We start from the raw sequence: 18,868 nt of genomic DNA on the forward strand, positions 1-18,868 counted from the left end.
GCTTACCGATTCCCTGGCTGCTCTATGGCATCATCTACGGTGCGCCCGTTGAGGTGAACTCGGTGGGCATGGTGTGTTCCATAACCATTTTGTTTATGATGCTCGTATTCGTGGTGATGTCGATTGCCTGCTTCCGTTGGCGCATGAACAAGGGGTTGGGCTTTACCATGTTTCTGTTGTATTTTGTCTTTGTCGCCGTCTCGCTGATGTTCGAATACGATGTTATCACCTGCCCCTTCTAAATACTTCTAAATATGAGGGGCAAGGGCAAAGACAAAATAGTACCAACAGTTACCGAGGGGTACCAATATACCACATACATAGATGCATAGATAATATCGAAGATATATATCGCAGATATACCGAAAAGAGATTGAGATACAAAAAACGTGTTGTTCGATGGCGAATCTCTCATCCAATTAGCTAAATTATATACAAAGCAAATTAATGAATGAATAACAAATTAATTAACAATGGACTAAAGCTAAATAATCGAATTGTTAAACAGACACAGATGCAGACACAGACACAGACACAGATACATTCACACATACACATCCATACACGAAAACATGCGAAAACTTAACGTTAAAATGCGAGTTAGTTAGTGCCAGCGTTTCTTTTTCGAAAGACATTTACTTTAAAGTATTTAGCCGCAGCTTTTTATGCACCCTCTACCCTGTATCCTGTACCCTATACCCCTCTATACTCTACGAACTCTGTCGTATCTATCTATCTATCTATCTATCTACGATCTACGATGATCTACTATGAGCATTCTTATTAGAAAGAAAGACGAACAATGGCTTCCCAACCAATTACTATCTATCTATGTATCCACCTAAGGGTTTGGGTTTAAACTACTCTAATGGATTAAACGAAGACAAATACTATATATATATATATGAAAATCTTGGCACCAGGCACAAGCCAATCACGATATGCAGATACGATAAAGAAGAGCAAAGAGCCAGCAACCAAGCAACCAAGCAAACAAACAGCAAAAAATGCTACTACTTTTGTCGCCTTTCAGTTGCGTGCTCTACTAAGATTTCTTCTCCTAAAAGCTTTATCCAAGAGCCTCTCTCTAAACTCTATCTCTAGTTTAACGACCTATAAACATACATACGGAATACGGAATACGGAGGAATATATACCCCCCCCCCACATACCCTCACACGCACACTTACAACATCGCATACTCCTATATATTGACCTACACTACATGTATTGATTAAGTGATAATTTGCGTACTTATTAAACAAGCAAAAGCAAGGGCAAAACTCTCAAAGTAAGCTACAAATATACTCGAAACAAAAATCGAATCAAAGCGAGCAGGAAGCGAACAGGAGACGAATGTTAGGAATACTTTAAATCATTTTGCTAATGCATTTGCCACACACCAAAACAAAACAAAAAGCAAAAACCAAAACATTATGATTATCGATTATACTGATTGAAATTCAAAGTCCAATTCTAATTCTAGTTATGATTATGATTCTAGTTCTGATCCTAATTCTAATTCTAATACTTATTCTAATTCTTGTTGGCGTGTAGAACGAGCAGAGTTTAAATTTAAATTTAAATTTAAATTGAAACCATATTTATTATAGACTATTTCCAATCCAAAAACTAAAACCAACTTATAACAAACCAAAAAAAAGAAAACAAAAACTAAACCAAAACCAAAACTAATTTCATAGACTTTTTTGCTTAATGAAGAGTCAAGTCCCCCAAAAAGTACTTATATATATGAGCATATAAACATATTGATATATATATATATACTATATATATTAAACGACATATAAAACGATATTTAAACGAAATACGAAAGAAAATCAACTTGCTCTCTTTATTTAGAACGTACGTAACATTTTTCTAAACTAAAACTAAAACTAAAACCAAAACTAAAACTAAAATCCCAAAACTCGTATTAACAAAAAGGTGGCCGCAAGCCGAGAAAAAGCAAATGCAAATGCAAAAGATTAAGAAAAAAGAATGGAAGATAATTTAACATAATACGCATACATATATACACGTAAAAATATACATACATTATATATTTTATATATAAAAGAAGATAACTTACTATATACATACATACTATATATATATACATATATACATATATGCAAAAACTATACTTAAGTAGGCAATGTATGTATCTAACGGAAATCCAATCGTTTGCATATGGCTCGCAATCAAGTTGAGGAAATGACAGAACAACAACAAACATGACACAACAAAAGCAAGGAGACACAAAGATACACACCCATACACAGCCATACACGAACGAACATACATAAACATACACATACACAAACATACACACATAGAACAGAAAGCAATAATTTTTATTACCAGAGATCTAGAAGGAAGCAGTGACATAACTTTATATACGAGAATATATATATATATATACATATATATATATATATTGTACACCGATCCGATTCGAAACTCGAAACTGTATATCAAAGCAGCAGCAAACAGCAGAAGTCGTAGTGGAAGGCCATCGGAAATAGTTATATATGAATATACATACATACATGCATGCGTCTATGCAGATGCAGATACAGATATACACATATGTGCTGTACTGTAAAGTAATGTATTTGATGAATAATGCGATATGCAAATGCAAATGCAAGAATTAACGTAACTAAGTGGCTGCTCTTACACCCCATGGGTGCAGTGCATTCGATTGCACACAGATATATATATACATATATATATGATAAATAATATAATATATACATATATATAGATTATGGACAGAGACCGGAGATCACATCTACAGCGGAGAAGACCGTAACACCAAAAAGCTGAAACAGAAACAGACAGGAGCCAGGAGAAGAAGACATTGTACAAAAACACCCCCTACGACGCACACACGGTCTAGACTTGGATCGAAACAATGCTCGTTCTCTCTATATATAAGGCACACTCCATACCTGCCATTCTAAGCACCATTCTAGGGTGAGCTGAGATCTTGGGATCAGTTCTTCTACGATATATGTATGGGGTTCCCTAGCATGCCTTAAACCAAACCAAATGTGAATAGGGAACTATTTTTGAAACTTCTCGTTAAGCCTTCTAATATACTTCTCCCTTGCTTCTCAGCCCTCATTGTCTCTCTCTCTCGACACGAAAACTATTGACTGTAGTCCATCGATATCGATATAATAGATATATCCCAACTAGCAAGCTCACTTCTCACGAGTAGATTGCCTCGGTCGCCAGGCTTTAACAGAGACAACTTCCAAGAACAAACAAATTAACTTAATCTTTTATACATGCTGTATGTTAACCTACTCGTAAACAAAAAACGAAAGCGAAACAAAAGCGAATAAAAAACCTAAAAAATATCTTCCAAATTAACTTTAAAAACCAAGTCATATATAAAGATAATGATATATAGCGAGCAAATACTTGAAAACTAAACGAACATTCATACTTAACTGAGTACATCTTATTAGCAACTAACAAGAAGAACACCCAGCAATTACTTGTACTAAAGATTCTCCTCACTCACAACACACACACACACAATCACACATATCGCGCCCACTTTTCTCTATAAAAAAGGTACACGAAAAGTACAAAAACCTATGTAGGCACTACTACTATGCTATGATATCCGATATCCCAAGAACGTAACTAACAGAATCGACAAATTGTTAACGAACAGATACATTTAGCTTTGTGAGGCACTCTTCTCCTTAATGAAAAGCAAATCAAAAGCTAATCGCAATGAGCAATGAACAATATTACATTGACACACCACCCAGCCCCCAAGAACCACTATCCCATGTCCCCACATCACCCCGATCGCATCATTACCGAACGCACACACAGAACACACACACACACAAATGTCGAGTGGCCGTAGAAATCGCGCTTTAAGAAGAAGTATATACAAGAAATATATATATATATATGTATATACACAGATATATATATGAAATTGTTATGGTTATAGATTTTTAACAAGTTGAATAATTGCGTAAAAAGTAAAAGGGACAAAAACCAAATGGAAAATACAAAAAAAAATTGTTGAAACATTAGCAAAAAACGTTCATAAGACATAAACGAAGCGTAAGGAAGAGAAGAGAACAAATAATAATAATTATAAAAAAAAGCAGAAGAAAGCGAAACGAAACGAAACAGATATAGTAATGCTATATATACTTTATGAAATATTTAACTATGAAAATAAAAATCATTGTTTGAAATTAAAGTAAAAAAAAGTAAACTTACTAAAAAAAAACTTAAAAAAAAAACAAATATTCGGTGTTTGCTAATTTTGTGTCCCCGACCAAATTTTGAGTTTGCAGAAAAACCCAACCGTAAGTATAGCCCGATTGATTTGTATAATTCCTTCCGATCAATTGGCATTTTAACGACCTCAAGTATGAATATATTCGAACATTTGTATGAAATTAGCAAACACACAAAACAAACCTAAGCACAGACCATTCGAAAGCATTTCTAGAGATGTGGCCACAACAATTACTACGAGTACGCTCTCAAGTCAATCACCTATAACAATCGTCTGTAACTGTAACTGTAACTGTAACTGAACAACAAAACTACCAGAATAAACACCAAGAAATACTCGTACGAACATAACTTATGCGAACGATCCAAAGATCTAACGATCTTACGATCCTACGATCTTACGAACGAACGAACAAACAAACGAGCACATAATCATTGATTTCAGCTTTAAATAATCTATAAACTAGACTTAAACTAGACCGTACTACTTATATAGAACACACATATACAACACAAGTAATGATATATATATTGACTTTTATAAACAAGTACTATATATTACGAGTACGTCTGTGGATGGGATTTTATTACGCAAACCGTTGAAAGAGAATTACTTTTTTTAATACGAATACGAATACTAAATACGATTACGAATACAAATAGAACAAGTGAAATGCAATGTATACAATACTTACATATATTCGATTATACAATATTTAGAGAGCGTTCAAGTTGCGTCCGTTGTATAAACACAAGAAACACAGCAAACAATAAATTTTGGCAGCCGCGTGAAACGAAACGGAACGGAACGGAACTGAACTGGCGCTCGGCTTCGATTTGTTTTTCGATTTTTCGTTCGATAACGATAGCGCTACCGAACACGAATAAAATAACGACAGCCAAAGCAAATATGAATATATGAATCCAGTAAAAAGTAATAGTTAACATATTGGTAGACTTATTTAACAATTTTATAGCGTTTTCAAATTTATAAGTGTACGAACAAGATGCGTTTATTATTTGTAATGCCAGCGATGTAGCGATGTATCAAACGGGGACCGGACACATCAGTATATAGTGCGTGAACGTGAATATACATATATAGCCGTCGTGTGTAATACAATTATCATTACCCACCAAAAGATTTTGCGTTGTTAAGTTTTGATTTTTGTACTTGTTGTTGGACTTTTACTTTACGAATGTGTATTTTTTCGAAAAAGAAAACCAAAACAGAACGGCACGGACTGCACGGACAGGTTGAGTGTTGAAGATGAGCATGTAATTAGTACAGAGGGAGAGAAAAAGAGAGAGAGTCGAGTAATTTTAATAGTGAACAATGAGAGTATTATAATAACAGACATTAATTTTAATAACTGATACGCTTCTAGCACATAAGATTGTACAAATGATTTATATACATAATAACGACAAACCACGAAAAAAGCGAACAAACACAGAAGTCGGGCTTCAGTTATGGTCAAATCGAAGAACACTATATATCCCAACCCCCCTATGTTGCTGTTAGTCATCGGAGGACTCCAACGCCTCGGGCCCCATACCGTCTTCGGCCTTACAAACATTCGAATGATGAATATATAATGAAATACAGCGAGTTATTTACTTTATACAAGTACGTCTGGTTAACGACATTTAGATTTTGTACAAAACACACACACACACACATTGCCACACCGAAACACGCCTCATTCCCGCACCCTCCCCAAAAACCGCGAAGCAAAACCCATTCGGAACCCATGGGTTGAGAGATCATCAAAACGAAAAGAAGTTCAGGAGCAAAAGGAGTAAAGCAAATCAAATATATAGTCAATTTCTAAACGATACATGCAAACATATATAGTATGGCTGGCACTCAAAAAATATACAATATATGAAACAAGAATTATATAAAGTTATATAAAAGCATTTTAAAGGATCGGGAATCGGGAGCAGAGGAAAGGAAGAGTGAAGCCTAAAGCCGATTGGAGCGGTTCGGATCTGATCGGAATGGAACGGCACGGAACGACACTTATGTAAATCAAAACGAAGCTATAGCAAATAAAAACCAAATGTTAACTAGTTATTTAGGTGAAATATACAACAAATCACACTCAGATACAGATGCAGATAAAGATAACGATAAAGATACAGATACAGAACGAGGAGCAGATACACAGATGCATTTACATTGCAGACACCCACACACACACAACACACAAACACTAACACGGACACACGAACGTCTGTAACGGTGTGAATACGCCGTTACGTCGCCAGAGTTGTAGCAGAGCCGCAGCAAACGAATAAAGAAACGAAAGAAAGAAGCAAATACCGAAAAGAAATGACCGTTTAATAAACTTTTGTTATTAAAAATGCAACCAGACGTAAATTGCAGTTGATTGCAGTAAAGCATGTTGCGAAAACCAAAACGAAGTTAATGTTCAAACTAACTAATATATAACGAATATTATATAATACAACAAACTTAGACTGTATGTTATTTTCTCAATACAATACCTATAAAAAAAACAATAAAAACAGATTCAATAAAATGAGTTATCCAAATGCAGCACATGGCGTCTTCACTTTTCAAATTTCCCGCTTACCCAAATCACTTGTTATCGATAAGGTGGCAGCGCTGCATAAGTTGGGTGCTGTAAAACGTCCATTACATGGTGGCAACATTAAATTTGTATGGGCCAGACTCATGTGGCCCGCAACATGGGCAACATTCTGCATACCCTGGGGAAAAGTTTGTCACAAAATCTAATAAAAGCAAGTATTTAATATAAGCCAGTCAAGTAGAAAACTTGGATAGTATATACACGGGATATTTTGAAAATGTTTTGGTATATTTCTGAGGTATCGGTATTATCGATAATATATATAGCCATTATTTGCAGGCTGACCATTTCTGATATTTTTAATACATTTTTTAAATCTCATTTTAAGCGGTACATAGAAATCCAATAAAAGCAAGTATATAGAAGAGGCGGGTCAAGTAGAAAATGAATTCACTAATCGGATAAAATTATGGTGGCATGGCTAAATGTTCTATCTAGCTAGTAATATTCCACGGAATATCAAAAACGAGGAATATGGATGGAACTTTGATAATTCGTCAGTATATTTTTTAACTGAGACGGTATATTTTGGTATATCGGTATATATTTATGTTATCGGTATCGATACCACGTGCACGTGTTTTCAAGCGTTTTTATTAAAGTTGTTATAAATTTTACTATTTTTACTGTCTCCGCCGCCTATTTGCGCCTCAGTGAAGCTGCAAGCCGAGAGGTTTAATTTTGATTATATTCCAACCAACAACTAAACGCGACCGAAAACATAAAAAACGTGTGTTTTGTCTGTATAAATCTTATTTTACCAGACAAAAAGGGCTTTTTGCCAACAATCCACAATGAGACGTCCGAAGAAGGTAAGTGGAAGATCAATCGCACCATTTCAGACACCGCTGTGAGGTTATGTGGTTGGAGCACCTTCATGCAGCATGTAAATAACTCGATCTTGTCCTACGCAGTACGAAGCCGGAGAGGCCACCCAGTACATCAGTCGTCGGGCGGCGATTCGGAAGCTGCAGCTGTCGCTGAACGACTTCCGCCGTCTGTGCATCCTCAAGGGTGTCTATCCGCGCGAGCCGAAGCACAGGCGTCGCGCCCAGAAGGGTTCCTCGGAGATCAAGATCCTGTACCACACCAAGGACATTCGGTTCCTGCTGCACGAGTCCATTGTGTGGACGCTGCGTGATTACAAGGTAAGTGGAATGAAGAATGGCGTCTGTAACGTCCTCTTGAATGGTTCCCCTCTTTTAGATCTTTGCCAAGAAAACCAGCCGCGACCGCGCCATCAAAGATTTTCGCAACCTGAAGCGCAGATTGGCCCTGTTCCCCGAAATCAAGCTCGATCACATTGTCAAGGAACGCTATCCGACCTTCATAGACGCCCTCAAGGACCTGGACGATTGCCTGACCCTGCTCTTTCTGTTCAGCACCTTCCCCTCGCTGCATCTGATTCCTCGCGAGCAGTCGAACCTGTGCCGGCGACTGACCATCGAGTTCCTGCACTATGTAATCGCCTCCAAGTCGCTGCGCAAGGTATTCATCTCCATCAAGGGCTACTACTTCCAGGCCGAGATCAAGGGCCAGAAGGTCACCTGGATTATGCCTCACTACTACCCCTTCAAGCCGCAATCGCGCCAGGAGGTTGACTTTAAGGTCATGTCCATTTTCGTGGAGTTCTACACAATCCTGCAGGGCTTTACCAACTTCCGTCTTTTCCACGGCCTCAACCTGGCCTATCCGCCTCAGTTCCCCTCCAGCCTGCTGCAAGACAATGAGGACACGTTCAAGGACGAAGCCAGTTTCGTGTCCGACCGCATTGCCGCCCTGAACTTTGAGCTGCTGCGCACAGACAAGGTGCAGGAGGACGAGGAGGAGCCCGACATTGACATGGAGCTGCTGGAGCAGGACGGCGACTCGAAGCGCATCATCAAAATGAAGCAGGAGGCCCAAGAGGTGTCCCGCCTGCGCACCCTCTTCAAGGGTCTAAAGTTCTTTATCAATCGCGAGGTCCCCCGCGAGCCCCTCGTCATCCTCATTCGTTCCTTTGGCGGCAAGGTCTCCTGGGACGCGTCTGTCTTCCCCGGTGCCACCTTCGCCGAGAACGACGAGACCATCACCCACCAGATCGTGGACAGACCCAGCCTGAGCACACAGTACATCTCCAGGGACTACATTCAGCCCCAGTGGCTCTTTGACTGCGTCAACCAGCGCCAGTTGCTGCCCACCAACGACTACTTCCTCGGCGAGACTCTTCCACCCCATCTCTCACCATTCGTCGACTCCAAGCGCGACTCGTACATACCGCCCGAGGAGAAGGCCCTCCACGATCCCTCATTAATCGAGACTCATGGTAAGTTGTCCGGATTCTCCCTGATCTCAAATATGTCTTATAAATTGCATCTTTCTTTAGAGCAAAGTGAGGAAGAGTCCGAAGAGGACGAAGCCGAGAAAGAGGAGGAGGAGGCTGACCAGGAACTGCTCGATGCCCAGCTGCAGCTGGCCTATCAGCAGGAGACGGCGGAGTACAAGAAGTACGGCGGCCCCGATGGTGTCAACGAAGACGAAGAAGACCTCAGCGAAGAGGATGATGAAGAAGACGATGACGAGGAAGACGTTGATAAGGAGGATGTCGATGAGCAGACCAAGCGCAAGCAGCAGGAGAAGGAAAAGATGTCCGTGCAGTCGGGCAAAGTGCACAAAGTGAACAAGCGGCAGGTGCACAAGGCCGAGGTGGACGAGCACCGCCTGCAGGCGCGCATGGTCAAGCCGCGCCACCGCAACCTCTTCCGCAAGCTGATCCGCGAGAAGCAGACCAAGGAGAAGGAGGAGTGGCTGCTGCGCAAGAAGCGCCGGAACATCGACGCCGACAACAAGGAGGCCAAAAAGGCGGCGAAGCGAGAGGCCCGCAAGCAGGCGGCCGAGGCAGCCGCCCGGGCCGCCAAGCTGGTGAAGTGAGGCGGTGGGATGCTGTGTTGGAGTCTTGATCTAGGTATAAAACAATAAAAAATGATAATGTCAATCAAAATCCATCAGATCCTCTGTATTTTCATGTATATATAATTTTTATTTTGCGCTTTACAAAATTATGAACAATTAATTTACATGCGGGGGCGAAAAACTGAGCTAAAACTTAAAATTTGTTTAAAATATTGTACAACAATTGTCAACAACAACTCGGAATTAGTTTTGATATCAATCAATAGCAATCTGTTAGCAATAGTATTAAGTGGGGGCACGGTTTCCTTCATTCTCCTTCCAGAACAGAACCCAATCGAATCTCTAGGCCCAACCACGGGGTGGGGGATAAAAACTTAGGCAATAGTTTGTGTATAAGTATATCCGTATCGTATTCGTATCTTATGTATATATAGTAGTATATTGTATATTGTATAAGCCCTGACGCAGTCCGCAGTCTGTCTGTAGTACATACATATTAATCTACGTGTATAATCGATCGCTAGTTAAGTCCTAAGTCAATTTTTTCGTTCAACAAATGCCTAACCTCCTCGCCAGCTTCCATTTCATTCCATTTAACTCTACTCTATCCTCTCTCTATCTTCCTCCTAGTCGCCATCGCTATCATCTGCGCCTGCCGCACCATCCTCATCATCGTCATCGTCGCTGTCCTCCAGTTCGGGCATAGGGAAACGCAGTAGAGCCGCCACTCCAGTTAGTTGAGCCAATTCTGTGGATAAGAAGAAAGAAAGATATAGAGGTGCTCGTAGATTGGTAAGTGAGTTCCAAAGAAGATCTCTAAGGTGGTGGGAACTAGAATTTCAAGTCAATTGCATACTAGACCCATGACATAGTCAATAGTCATTGCAACTTTTGCACTTAATGGCCTGCCTGGGGACGTGGGCGGATCCGTTTCAAGGCTCACCGGTTGTCGGCTCGGCTGTGACTCAATCTCTGAACTTGGCCTAAGGTTCTCTCGCGCATTTTCTCTCTCTCTCTCTCTCTCTCTCTGCGTGCACAATTGTTGCTGGATTAATGCAGGTTCCACAAGATAATACTCTGTTTACTCGACTAATTTTTGTGTTGCCAGGCCCCGTCGCTATCTCTTGAATTCCTCTACAATGTTTATGTAATTCCAAGCTGATTAAAATTGCTCATTCAGCACTCGAGCAGAAGATATCGTCAGAATGGGAAGTACTTGAGAAATACCCTCAAGTGTGGATAGATGCGAGAATTACAATGTATGGGGGATGGAGGCATGGGGGAATGGGATCTATTTCGGAACCTGCAACGACCCATTTTCCGAGTCGAAGCGGAAAGTGTTGCCAAGATAAAGGGAACCAAACGAACTGATTCGCATCCACGTGAGTCATTTGTCGAGCGAAATGACTATTTAAAGCATTTAACACCACGAAAATATGTGCAATTAATGCTTTATAGAATACAAATTGAAATGCAACTGAAACTGAAATCGAAAGTGCCTTCCGGAGGGGGCAAACATTTTGGCAGTCTTTCAATGCAATCGAATGATGATGATGTATTCCGCTCTACAGATCTATGGATGGACTTTGTAATGCGGGAGACCCCTCCAAGAAATACATCTACACAAACGCATAAACAACAACAACATCTCGTGGGGCAGTGCAGTGGGGGATTTAAAAATAGAATATTTAACGAGGTCATTAGACGGGGGGAGGCCAGGCCCCTGCACACGAATATTAAAATTGAGCAAAGCATAGAAGTGAGTGAAGGAGGGAACAAGTGTGGATGGAAAGACAACACAAAGAAGGAGTGCTCCCCCCTCCAGAAAGTTCTGATCTGATCATAGAAGAAGTTTCTTCATCTTCTGCTGCTGCTGCTGCTGCTGCTGAGTGAGTCATTGGTTCGTTCCTCTCTACATGGATGGTACTCACGTTCTCCTGAGATGTGCATGCTGGAGAAGATTTTCACCTCGCCTCCAGCATCGCGTACGGACTCCACCAGGGAGACATACTCCTTCCTGAGATTAACATCCTGACATCTGAAATTGGAAAGAGAGAAGCAAATCGTGTGATAAATATTTTAAAGTATGAATCGCTTTATTTAATGTCTTCAATCTATCATCCGTTTATGGATATTCATATCTATTGCATTTGACATTCCGCATTCGGATGGATCGTTAGAAAAGTGCTGGATTATGGCACGTGACGGGCATAGGAATCCAGGATGGATAAGGTGTCAAGTTTAACTGAAAATAGAGGGGAGACCCCCTGAACCGGGGGCTTTCCAAATGCACGGGGAATGGAACTGTCTGGCAGTTCAAGAAACCCAGAGAAATACTCATATGTTAATGACAAACATTAACCATTATCATTAACAGGTGATGCGTACGAGAGTACGAAAGTAAGAACAATGAAACGAAAGAATTCCGATCCCAATCCCATTTCAATTAAAACCGCTTTCTGTGTGCAAAGAAAGAGGAGAGACAGAGCGGTTCGGAGAGCGGAATTTCATTCGATCGGAGACCAGCGGGGCCGGCTCTCCTCTCACTCATGTGGAAGCCATTTACGTTCCACAGCACGTGCAGTGCGGGAGAGCGAGAGCTGTTCGTGGGGCTGCTTGTGGGCCCCAGCGGCAGTGCCTCGTCTCGGTCTTCGCTTGAAGAATTAGTTGCAAAGCGGCTTTCTTGGGGGACGTATCGAAGAACGTGTACGAGGGTCGGAGACTGCCACGCGTAAAGAAAAATTGGTGCTAAGACCTGCGTTACAGCTGCTGCTGCCAAAGAAACGAGTCTCCCAGCCGTCCGTCCATCCATCCATCCATCCATCCATCCGTCTATCCGCACTGCAAACTGCAGCCGAAAGCAGAAATACAAGGCACAAATCACGCATAAAAAAAAGGTGTGTGGAACCGAACGAGTGAAAGTTGGAGGATTGTTGTTCATGGAGGAAGATGCCGCACTGACAGACACAGTTTAGGGTTCCATTCGTTGACTCAGCGGAAAGCAGTGCAGCAGCTACAATTATATACATATATCTGCTACCTGTATCTGTATCTGTTTTTTACTCATCCGCTAACCGCAAGCTGCGATGAGAGCCGTTGTTGTATGTAGATGCAATAATTGTTGCTGTTTCCACTGCGTGACAATGATTGCACAATGGAATCAATTGTTATAATGGAATTAGCGTGCACCGTCAGTCACAGTCCCAGTGCCAGCCCCAGCCCTCGCCCCGGCCCGGCCCCGTTCACGAGGTCCCGCCACGTCTAGCCGAAAGAGCCATGACTTGGCCAGCCAGAAAGTACGGGGAAAAGCGAGGGAATGTGCGACCCAAGATACGAATACAAGTGCGAATATCAGTAAATGCCCGTAAAAATGTCTAATTAAGCCAGTGCGGGGAGGGGGGAGAGGAGTAACAACTGAACTTGACTGAACCTCTGCTTGTGCCTCTGCCTCTGCCTCTTGCACGAACCTTGTGATACGATACGCTCCAAAAACGCTGACAAAGAAAATAGAAATGGGGAATACAGTGAAAGCATTCGAATAATCGCACCTCAGCTCTTTTTCTCTTGATTTCTCGACTTGTGAAACATTTTTATGCATGTCTCGCGGATTTGTGATATTCTGAATAACCGCTAAGCAAACAAAACCCAACCCGAGAGATACGACACGCTCGAAACAGAGCTGGGGGAATGGCCCTAAGATTCAGTGAATCATGGGCATCGTATTCAGTGATACATTCAATCCATTAAGGGTATCCATAGCCGATATATACAGGCAAGACAAGCCCTTTCACTTCTTGCCCAATACTCGTGCTGGGTCTGTTTCCCTATATAGTATGTAGTACATACAATTGTCTCTCAAGACAACATTTAAATGCGCCGCCAGCTGCGACAACAACAGCCCCACAGAAACGGCAATCGAAAAGGGGGGCACGTTTTGGATGCACAAGACACGAGGTTGCTGCAAGACAAAGAGGGACTAGAAAAACTGGTTGGAACACATAAATATTGTAATAATAAAATGCATACACCAAGAGAGCCACTAGTGGTCGATGGACACATGCCCAGAGAGAGGGAGGCAAATCGGTTAATGGATGCAGAACTAGCAGAGCTAGCAGAACCAGCAGAACAGAACCTTATACAAATGTGGATCATATTACATGTGTGTCGTGTGGAAACCATTGAGCGCGATTCCGATGGAAAGCAGAAGTGGGAGCGAGAGTGTTCGCCGCCTCAAAAGTGGTCCCCGCCAAGTGCTGATCCATAAACGGAGCGATTAAATAAATTAAAATTCTTGACTCTTGCTGTTTTGCTGTTCCCTCAAGCTGTCGCCCACGAATGTTGATGTTGGGCTCTAATTATTGGCGCTACTCTAAGCGAGAAATGGTTCAAGAGATCAATGATGGATACACATACACAGTGTATAGGTATACATCAGATTTACATCAACGTTTAGTTCAGTTTTTTGCGTGTGCAAATCGCAAAACTCGTCTGGCGAAAACAGCTCTATAAACAGTGACGATACTCAAAAACCCAAAAACAGAGCACACGCAAATCGAGAGCTCAGGGGACTGGGGACTGGGGCCTAGCCGTGAACAGCGGCGGATATGGTATAGGAGATAGGGGAACAGGGAAGGCTTAGGCATCGAAATGAACGAAAATCCGCAGCAACTTTAGCACCAGCCATCATTAAAACTCAACAAAATACATGTATCTCGATCTCCACTCAAGTTCCTACTCAAGTGCCGGCCACTTAACACCCTCCGAGATGCTCAACCGACAGCCCGACTACAACATCTCCGATCTGGGCTATCCCTGGCCATGCGATACCCACATGAAGATGCGAAGAAAGCTCCCAAAGGCCTGTGGCATGCCTCCAGCATCGCCCAACCGCCTGCTGCCCATGCGGGAGACGCTCAACGACTACTTCCAGCGGCTGATTAGGCAGGAGGAGGACCAGGATGACCTACAGGCCCGACAGAAGCACCACAAGAATCAGTGGAACGAACAGCAACGGAGGCGGTAAATCAAATGCGATCTCAATGGAAAGCGCCTGTACATCTAACCTAACCATTCACTCTCTCTGTCTTTCTGTATTGTTTTCACAATTGCGAAACAATCAACAGCAATCAAAAATGTCGAGATAAAGGGGAGACGGCCACAGCCACAGGCACAGCCACAGCCACCACAGCGACGACGACGACGATTGCGACTTGCGATTTGAACAATTTCTGATGAAGATACGGATGGTACATGAGGGGGTAATACGAGTACAGTAGGGGGAGCAACTAATTTAAAGCCGACTGATTAAAAGTGCTACAATAAACACACCTTTTTGCCTAGAACTTTAAGTACATTAAGCGTTAAGTAAAGAAGAATAGAACCCGATAAACACTTAATTTTAATTTAATTGCGAGGCAGTTAGTGCTTAGAAACAGCGGAGTGGATCTTTCGTTGCTGGAATTTCAACGGTCCATTAAATTCGTGCAAAATGGTAAACAAAAAAGCGAGAGATCAGTGCGAAGAGAGGCACAAAGCGGACAGCCAGAGCAGGCGGCCAAAAATGGCAGAGAACGACGCAAGGCGAGGCGAGGCGAGGCACGGGGCAACCTTGATCATGAGCACGTCGCATGGGGCCAACAAATTGCTACTCTGGGACGTGCTTTCTTTAAATGGATAAAACCTGCGAATGGAGTAAAAATCTATCTACAATCTACGCAGCCAGCGGAAGATCAAGAATCGTCTAACATAAATGGAGTCGTGATGGGAGCCGATATGGAGAACAGACAGTGCACAGAAGTCCATGGCACTCTCTCGCTTTTGCTTTCGCTTTACTTATTCCACCAATACTCAGAATCAAGATTAAGATTGATTTCTTCTCCTTTGATTTCCCTGATGAAACATCCCATAAAACACTGCCAGATGCTCAGCCTTCTACATTTCTACACATGTGTGGACATAAATTGTCGTCGCGCTTGTCTCTGGCAATTGGCTAAAGTTGAAGGTTCTCTGTGTGATCTTTTCGCTTGATTGGGCTTGATGTGCCTGTATTCTTCCGCTTGGAATTGGCCTTGAGAAGGATATCCGACGAGTGTGGACGACTGGGACTCACCTAAACAGATTGTCGGAGATGAGGAGCGTCTCGATGGCCTGGGATTCGGAGGCGCGGAGGACGTGCTTCTTGCCGTAGAAGGCTTTGGCCGGTTCGCACTGGAGCATCATGTAGAACTGTTCCAAGGCCTTGACCTCGCCAGCGGCCTTGGTGTCGGAAATTTTGGCCACCACAGCGGGTTCCTGAAGAACCTCTGCAATTTGGAATAGGAAATTACTACACAAGATCTTTCAAAAGAAAGGGATTGCTCACCCTTTAGCGAATGCTTGAAGCCGGAGGAGGCATGGACCAGCATGAACTTGCTCTTGTTGTCCAGCAACAGCTTGTAGTCCATTTTGACGGCCTGCTGGAACATGTAGTCGTGGAACTGGTCGCGCACAAAGCCGGGCGAGGCGATCAGCACGCACTTGACGACATCGAAGTTGACGTGACGGAGGATGCTCTGCATCACCTGTTCGTAGAACTTGGCCAGACCCTTCTCGTGCTGCTGGACGCTGCCCTTGCGCTTCCGGGGTATGGATACCTCTATCTTGCTGCGCACCAGCGTCATGCTGGCGGTGATAAGGCACACATGGGCCAGCCCCTCCTGCATGACCACGGCGGCCACGTCGGCCGACTGGGTGGGATCGCAGGCCATCTCGATGCGCTCCAGGGCGATGGTGTCCCATTCGGGCTTGCGCAGCTCGAACTTGCGGTTCAGCTCGAGGTCGAGGGTGTGGTAGGCGCCCATCTTCACGTACTGATTCTCCTCGATGTTGCGCCCCTTCAGGCGCAGCACGCAGGCCTGGGTGTCGAAGTCGATCGTCTCCACGGCGATGGTGAGGGTGGTGCGCACCCGACTGCTGGTCGAGGAGCCGGTGGCCGTCTCGTTCTGCACCTTTCTGATGGTGGTGCTGCGGACGCTGTCGCCCTCCGCTATCAAGTTGTACGCGTGCCACATGTCCTCGGACTCCTCGGGCATGAGGGTCACATTGCTACAAGAAGAGACGGAATTATAGAATTCTGTGGGGAACGGAGCACTCACCCCTGCATGCCCTTGTCCACGTATTTTCCCAGCAGTTTCATATCGTTACGCCAGGCGTCTCCTGATCCTAGTCCCAATTCCCTGCGTCAGGGAGGGTTTGCTTTTCTTTTTGTTGTAGGCACTGCGTGCTTTGCGTTTGCTGCTACGGGGAGCTGCTTGTCACTTCAATCTGGCTGTATGTTCCCTCGGGCCACGTGAATCGCGATGCATTTTTGTCATTTGATCAACCAATTTCCCAAAAAATCACACAGTCGACCAAGTTTCGGCGGACAAGTGGCATTCACACGGAACGAACGGCTCGGAACAGCTGACCGACCCACTGCCTGCTATTTTCGGACTCCGAATTTCCGGTTTCCCGCATAAGGTCACACTGAAATAGCCCAAACATGTGCTTGATTTTTAAATTTATTTTTTTATTGGATTCTTTGTACGTATGGTTTTCTTAACCATTAGCTTAAACCTATACTAACAGCCTTTCAATCTCTTGCTGAATGGACGTGATCTGCGACTTCAGCTGGCTGCCCTCGTTGGTGGTCACCGAGCAGGCGACAATGGGTCGGGAGACGCCACAGGCGCGGCCCAGCGCCTGCTTGGAGCGCACAAACACATACGGCACGTTCTTGTCCTCGCACAGTAGCGGCAAGTGGAGCAGAATCTCGATGGGCTCCGTGTCGCCGGCCAGTACCACGATGTCGGCCAGACCGCGGTTCAGCGTCTTGGTGGCCTCGTTGGCGCCCTTGCGCAGCTGGTTGTAGTTAAGCGCCTGCTGCAGCAGATTCATTATCTTGGCCGTCAGTTGGGCATCCGCCAGGGGGAATGCTTTCGGGTTGACTTCCTCGGTCTGTAGGGGTGGTGAAATGTTAATTTCCACTTGACCAATTCGCGGATTGAGCATTCTTACCATTTTGATGTTTTAGTTGCTCTTGGTTGGAATATAATCAAAATTAAATGCTACCTCTCGGCTCGTTGCTTCACTGAGGCTGCAAATGGTGGCGGCGACAATAAAAATAAATTTTAATAAAAACGCTTCAAAACACGTGCACGTGGTATCGATATCGATAGGAGCGATAACCTGAAATACCTCTCTGTTTAAAAAAAGGGGTATCCCATATTCCATATTGCTAGTTTTTCATCTTCCGCGGATTATTACCATCTATACAGAACATTTAGCGATGCCCACATAATTTTATACTATTAATTGATAAATTTTCTATTTGACTGCTTTGCTTTACATAATTGCTTTTATTGCATTTTGCGTAAAAAGAGGTTTTAGCGAAATAGTTCAAACAAAAAAAGGATTTACCGAAATAGGTCACACTAAAAAACCAAATAGGATAGTCGTTCATATTGTTCAAATTTTATATTCCGTTGAATAATTCTGGCTAACTAAAACCCTTAGTTCTGCCCACATAATTTTAGGCCATTGATGAATAAATTTTCTTCAAGATTGGCTAGTTTTTAGTCCTTGCTTTTATTGTATTTTGGCAAAAACAAGGCCTAAACAAAATAGTTCAACAAAAAAAGAGTCGCAATGTTGCTGGTATTTGAAAACATGATGCGTGTATAGGGGTTTGTACACCCTATTTCGATAATTTCATGTGCATTATTAGTATCTAGTATATATTTATCTCGATCCTGATACCTACGGAGCCTAAGATGACACTCGCCCGACCCTCGGAAATATAGGAATGGCAACGATAATAAAAATATGTACATACGCCTTAAACACGTGCATAGATTAAAATATAACACACGACCGTCAGAAATATATATTAAAAAAAAACCGGCTCATTTTCAAATATACCGATGAAAAATCAATCTTAACCCATTTTACCCCCTCTATTTAAACATATGAGCAACTTGAGCGCGCAAAAAAAATTCAAGTAGATCTTGATTTTTTTGCCCTCGATGATGCGCTTTAATTTTCTCGATGCAAGC

General features: G+C 42.8%; 5 protein-coding genes across 18 annotated transcripts in view; 3 read left to right on the forward strand and 2 right to left on the reverse strand.

The window, feature by feature from the left end:
* Nckx30C (solute carrier family 24 member Nckx30C) overlaps window positions 1–6,850 on the forward strand; it is a 51,445-nt gene extending 44,595 nt beyond the window's left edge. For all 13 annotated transcript variants that reach the window (XM_033379331.1, XM_033379318.1, XM_015180259.2 and 10 more), the window contains one exon: window positions 2–6,850. In XM_033379331.1, the coding sequence (XP_033235222.1) occupies window positions 2–242 (241 nt within the window). In that variant the 3' untranslated portion in view covers window positions 243–6,850. The remainder of the gene's footprint in view (window position 1) is intronic.
* A 594-nt stretch (window positions 6,851–7,444) lies between these two features.
* Window positions 7,445–9,885, forward strand: LOC4817364 (pescadillo homolog). The gene is made up of 4 exons (XM_001356329.4): window positions 7,445–7,717; window positions 7,820–8,053; window positions 8,112–9,210; window positions 9,271–9,885. The coding sequence occupies exons 1-4, from the start codon at window positions 7,700–7,702 to the stop codon at window positions 9,813–9,815; spliced, it is 1,896 nt and encodes a 631-aa protein (XP_001356365.2). The 5' UTR covers window positions 7,445–7,699; the 3' UTR covers window positions 9,816–9,885.
* Window positions 9,886–10,209: 324 nt separating this feature from the next.
* pelo (protein pelota) lies at window positions 10,210–17,237 on the reverse strand. The gene is made up of 5 exons (XM_001356330.4): window positions 16,931–17,237; window positions 16,159–16,880; window positions 15,907–16,099; window positions 11,729–11,835; window positions 10,210–10,545 (listed from the first exon to the last, which is right to left on the reverse strand). The coding sequence occupies exons 1-5, from the start codon at window positions 16,969–16,971 to the stop codon at window positions 10,424–10,426; spliced, it is 1,185 nt and encodes a 394-aa protein (XP_001356366.2). The 5' UTR covers window positions 16,972–17,237; the 3' UTR covers window positions 10,210–10,423.
* On the forward strand, window positions 10,457–15,193 carry LOC6902785 (uncharacterized). 2 transcript variants are annotated; one of them, XM_015180263.2, is made up of 3 exons: window positions 10,457–10,589; window positions 14,526–14,816; window positions 14,921–15,182. In XM_015180263.2, exons 2-3 carry the CDS (start codon window positions 14,563–14,565, stop codon window positions 15,027–15,029), a joined length of 363 nt encoding a protein of 120 aa, XP_015035749.2. In that variant the 5' UTR covers window positions 10,457–10,589; window positions 14,526–14,562; the 3' UTR covers window positions 15,030–15,182. The 2 variants fall into 2 exon arrangements, with proteins under 2 accessions (XP_015035749.2, XP_002132522.3); XM_002132486.3 differs by lacking the exon at window positions 10,457–10,589 and adding an exon at window positions 12,435–12,694 and having other exon boundaries at window positions 14,921–15,193.
* An 85-nt stretch (window positions 17,238–17,322) lies between the features above and the next one.
* Window positions 17,323–17,992, reverse strand: hoip (NHP2-like protein 1 hoip). Its single transcript, XM_001356331.4, has 2 exons — window positions 17,832–17,992; window positions 17,323–17,771 (listed from the first exon to the last, which is right to left on the reverse strand). Exons 1-2 carry the CDS (start codon window positions 17,832–17,834, stop codon window positions 17,391–17,393), a joined length of 384 nt encoding a protein of 127 aa, XP_001356367.3. The 5' UTR covers window positions 17,835–17,992; the 3' UTR covers window positions 17,323–17,390.
* Between the last annotated feature and the right edge of the window lie 876 nt (window positions 17,993–18,868).

Source organism: Drosophila pseudoobscura, chromosome 4, assembly GCF_009870125.1.
Source record: "Drosophila pseudoobscura strain MV-25-SWS-2005 chromosome 4, UCI_Dpse_MV25, whole genome shotgun sequence".
Classification (NCBI taxonomy): domain Eukaryota; kingdom Metazoa; phylum Arthropoda; class Insecta; order Diptera; family Drosophilidae; genus Drosophila; species Drosophila pseudoobscura.